General features: G+C 47.6%; 1 protein-coding gene across 2 annotated transcripts in view; it reads right to left on the minus strand.

The window, feature by feature from the left end:
• The window catches only part of tbata (thymus, brain and testes associated), a 13,717-nt gene extending 9,172 nt beyond the window's left edge, over positions 1–4,545 (minus strand). For both annotated transcript variants that reach the window (XM_035533220.1, XM_035533219.1), the window contains exons 1-4: positions 4,511–4,545; positions 3,871–4,072; positions 2,505–2,678; positions 464–558 (exon numbers count right to left, since the gene is read on the minus strand). In XM_035533220.1, coding sequence (XP_035389113.1) covers positions 464–558; positions 2,505–2,678; positions 3,871–4,069 — 468 coding nt within the window. In that variant the 5' untranslated portion in view covers positions 4,070–4,072; positions 4,511–4,545. The remainder of the gene's footprint in view (positions 1–463; positions 559–2,504; positions 2,679–3,870; positions 4,073–4,510) is intronic.
• Positions 4,546–4,949: the final 404 nt, after the last annotated feature.

Raw genomic sequence — 4,949 nt, forward strand, 5'->3', positions numbered from 1 at the left:
CACAGTGGAGAACACCACCACCACAGTAGAGAACTACACCCACGCAGTAGAGAACTACACCCATGTAGTAGAGAGCTACACCCACACAGAGAACTACACCTACAAAGTAGAGAACAACACCCACACAGTAGACAACTAGACCCACACAGTGGAGAACACCACCACCACAGTAGAGAACTACACCCATGCAGTAGAGAGCTACACCCACACAGAAAACTACACCTACAAAGTAGAGAACAACACCCACACAGTAGACCTACACCTACATTATAAAAGCGCAATGACGCACACGTTGAATGCGGGCTATAACGCCTCGTTTATTACGTTATTGCAGGTGTTATTTCGATCTGCTATAAGCCTGCGTGAGTGTCCCAGTAAACTGTCAGTAGTGTTGGTAGTGATGCGTCTGGCGTTCTGTGTGTGGGCAGATGATGTGGCTCTGAGGCAGTGGGGTCAGTCGTACCTTTCTGTCCTCTCTTCTGCTTGGACCCGAGGCTGGCTGACTGACCTTAGCTGCAAGATCCTTCAGTTCCTCTCGCCAGGCTTCCGATAACAGGCCTGCGTGAACGTAGATGACCAGACACGGTGTTTATTTCTCCTGTTACTGCTCAATCAACCAGCCTTGCTTCTCTCTGAGCATTTCCCGTGCGGCGGAACAGAAGCGATGTTTAACAAGCTTGACAAAAACACCGGAGATAAAGGAACTCACGAAAAACAACCCAGATAAACTGGAAACTAAGAAAGGATCCATTAAACCGATTAAAATGTAATTAAAACAAACAAAACACAAAGCAATAAAAGACATGAAGCAGTAAATGTGATAAAATCAACCAAATCAATAAATAAGTACAGATAAAGCAAATGAATCAACTTGAACAGTTACGGGTGTCTGCAGGTGGTTAGGAACTAAAAGTGGGGTGTGTGTAGTTCAGTGGGGTGTGTAGCTGAGTGGGGTGTGTAGTTCAGTGGCGTGTGTATAGTTCAGTGGGGTGTGTGTAGCTGAGTGGGGTGTCTATAGTTCAGTGCGGTGTGTGTAGTTCAGTGGGGTGTGTATAGTTCAGTGGGGTGTGTGTAGCTGAGTGGGGTGTGTGTAGTTCAGTGGGGTGTGTATAGTTCAGTGGGGTGTGTGTAGCTGAGTGGGGTGTGTATAGTTCAGTGGGGTGTGTGTAGCTGAGTGGGGTGTGTAGTTCAGTGGGGTGTGTATAGTTCAGTGGTGTGTGTGTAGCTGAGTGGGGTGTGTGTATTTCAGTGGGGTGTGTGTAGCTGAGTGGGGTGCGTGTAGTTCAGTGGGGTGTGTATAGTTCAGTGGGGTGTGTGTAGCTGAGTGGGGTGTGTGTAGTTCAGTGGGGTGTGTATAGTTCAGTGGGGTGTGTGTAGCTGAGTGGGGTGTGTGTATTTCAGTGGGGTGTGTGTAGCTGAGTGGGGTGTCTATAGTTCAGTGGGGTGTGTGTAGTTCAGTGGGGGGGGTGTAGCTGAGTGGGGTGTCTATAGTTCAGTGGGGTGTGTGTAGTTCAGTGGGGGGTGTGTAGCTGAGTGGGGTGTGTGTAGCTGAGTGGGGTGTGTATAGTGCAGTGGGGTGTGTAGCTGAGTGGGGTATGTGTAGTTCAGTGGGCTGTGTGTAGTTCAGTGGGGTGTGTGTAGTTCAGTGGGGTGTGTGTAGCTGAGTGGGGTGTGTAGTTCAGTGGGGGGTGTGTAGTTCAGTGGGCTGTGTAGTTCAGTGAGGTGTAGTTCAATGGGATGTATAGTTCAGTGGGGTGTGTATAGTTCAGTGGGGTGTGTGTAGTTCAGTGGGGTGTGTGTAGTTCAGTGGGGTGTGTGTAGCTGAGTGGGTGTGTGTAGTTCAGTGGGGTGTGTGTAGTTCAGTGGGGGGTGTGTAGCTGAGTGGGGTGTGTGTAGCTGAGTGGGTGTGTGTAGTTCAGTGGGGTGTGTAGTTTAGTGGGGTGTGTAGTTCAGTGGTCTGTTTTATTTATTGCTTTAAGCAGTGAGGAAATTTCAGTACAAAAACACAGACTTCTTAGTGTGACTCTTATTCTTATTGGGATTTTTTAAATGCACAGAATATATTCCTGAAATGATCTATACCCTTTAATAATCCCTTAATCCCATATGCTTCTGTTAGAGTGCCTGGGATGTTTCAAATGTTTGTTCAGAGGCTTCGTCTATGGAAAAAAGGTTACGGCTCTTTCCATTTTCGTTTTATCTTGAATTTGTGGCAGTATGGAATGACATTTAGAAGAGATCCATGAAGTAAAATGTAAAATGTATAAACTTATAAAAGCAGAGTTGTGGATGATAAGAGCCAAACTGAGGTGCAATGTGAACGTTTATTTAATCACAGAGTTATATCGTAGATTTGTCAAGCCAGATCAGAATAACCAGAGTGTCGTGTGCGAAACTAACGAATCTTTTGCCTCGTGTTAACAGTTGAAATCAAATGACCCAAGCAGAGCTGGTGATGTCATCCCTACTTCCTGTTTCTGAATCCCCCCCCCCAGGTCTCTCACCTGCTCCCGACTGGACTCCGCCGGCACTGCCGAGGGAAATCTGGGAGGGGACGGACAGGGATGTCCTGCCAGGACCGGCGGCAGGCATTTGGCTCCGGATTAACGGATGCGGGCACAGGGGAGTGTTAGCGTACCAGTCATCGTTCACCATACACACGGGGCTGCCGTTCAGACCTACGACACACACCGCCGGAGAGGTTACGGGGCTGAGATCTGCGTGAGAGCATGGCTCCTCATTATTGTCTCACTATCGTCTCACTGTAAGAGGCTTCATTGCACACCATACAGTGACACTGTCTGTGTGTTTACTCTGCTGTTTATGTGTTTACTCTGCTGTTTGTGTGTTAATCCAGTTCACTGCAGTGTTTCGGTGTAAATATACTCCTCTAATCCACCCATGTAACATTGTGAAGGGCTTGGTAACGAGCTGTTGTGTCGAAGAAAGGAAACACTACACCTCTCACTGCATTGGAACTCAAGGACCAGGCCTGAGGCGAGTTACAGTGTGTGACAGACCATCATCCTGAAGGAGAGCACGTTGAGGGAGCCTGTCTCCCACGTGTATGTTGCTATTTCAGCGCAGCCTTGACTACAACTAAAGGACAGAATAAAAAATCGAAGGTTTCCCTTACCACACATCTAATGCAGTTCCTGAGGTCCCCTGGACAGTCTTGAGGCAGGACTGTCCCAGAGACCTGACGCTACGCTAAGCCCTTGTGTTGTGACAACCATTGTTTGTGTGCAACTAAGTAAAGAAGAATCCAAGAAAACCTTTTTAGTGGAGGAACTCGTCTGGCCTGTCTAGTGCTAATGTCTGACGAGGTGTGTGTGTGTGTGTGTGTGTGTGTGTGTGTGTGTGTCCAGCACTCTAGATGCCCTGTAGATCAAACACTGCTATTCTAGCATTACTGTAACACCTAATTGCAAGTCAGATCTACTCCCTTACATCAGACACGCTACACACAGGAATCAAACACAAGTCTTCCTTTGTATGCTAGTCGGTGGGTCTAGACCGTTTGAACTGGGGGGGTCGAGTTGGGACCAGTGGCTCCGTTAGAGGAGCCTGTCCAATTACACATGACCACCTCTCTGTTCTCCAGTGAAGCCACATTCCATCAATATTCTGTGTCATTTAATTAATTCATACATTCATTCTATACTCTCGATTCATAAATTTGTCCAAGATTTTTGCATATTTTGTAACATTAACTAATATGATTTCAAGATGAGCTGTGCCACCTTCACGTCCACCTGTTTGGGTTGCAACCATGGCAACGCAGCTCTGGCAGGTCAACCTGACGGGGCCATATGGCCGTGTGCCGTGGACCCGGCGCCCCGGTACGCCCCCCATCCCCGCGCGTCTCACCCGACATGTGTGTGACTCTGTGTGGGTGGGGGTTGTGTCGAGAGAAGAAGGAATTGAGGCTGAGAGTGCCAAAGCGAGCGCTGCCCCTCGTGGTAACTTTGGGAAAGTCGGCGATGACCCGCGCGGGGTTTCCGACCGCCGCCGGCTCCAGTCCGCTCGCGTTCGGAGGGGCCGTCTGACCGTCCCCACCGGACTCCATGACCTGAGAAACACAAACCTCGGTATGGTTAGCGGCAGCAGAAATTGGCCAAAACATCGACACAGTTCTGCGACCGAGACACGGGGCATTAGTGATTTTCTCTGTGGATTACAATCGTCCAGAAGAAGCAATATCAACACTCCCGTTATGCCGTCTAGCGCAAAATAAAAGTCCATCAAAGCCCACAGTTACGAAATGACATGCAGAGTAAAGAATTTTTAAAGCATTTTGTTAAACTGCTCTTGAATGTCATTTGACTATAATGCGTCGTTGTTCCTGAACATTATCTTATTAGCCAGAAACTGAATGGATTCCCATAAAAACAGATCAGACCAGCAATGTTTCTGTCCCGAGCAGAATTCCCCGGAGTTACACCCATAATCCTTGACATTTATCCATTTAGACTGCAGTAAATGTGTTAATGAAAAGTGTATAACTCACCTCCTGTCTCACACTCAGCTGTGTGCTGCTGAGTTGTGAAAACCCTGCACTGGTGCGTTACTAGGATACACTCTTAAAAACAAAACACACCATGTTTACAAGCTCTGTGAAACAGTAGCCTGCACACAAACATACACACACACACACTTACACAAACATGCACACACACAAACACACGCATACACACAAACATGCATACACATGCACGCACACATACCCGCACACACACACACACACAAAAACATACACACACACAAATACAGACACACTAACATGCACGCACACAACCATACACACACACACACACACACACAAACATGCATGCACACATACCCCGCCCACACACACACACACACAAACATACACTAACATACACACACACACATACACACACACACACACTAACATACACATATACACAAATACACACACACACACA

The sequence above is a fragment of the Electrophorus electricus genome, chromosome 14 (assembly GCF_013358815.1).
Source record: "Electrophorus electricus isolate fEleEle1 chromosome 14, fEleEle1.pri, whole genome shotgun sequence".
NCBI classification, from domain to species: Eukaryota; Metazoa; Chordata; class Actinopteri; order Gymnotiformes; family Gymnotidae; genus Electrophorus; species Electrophorus electricus.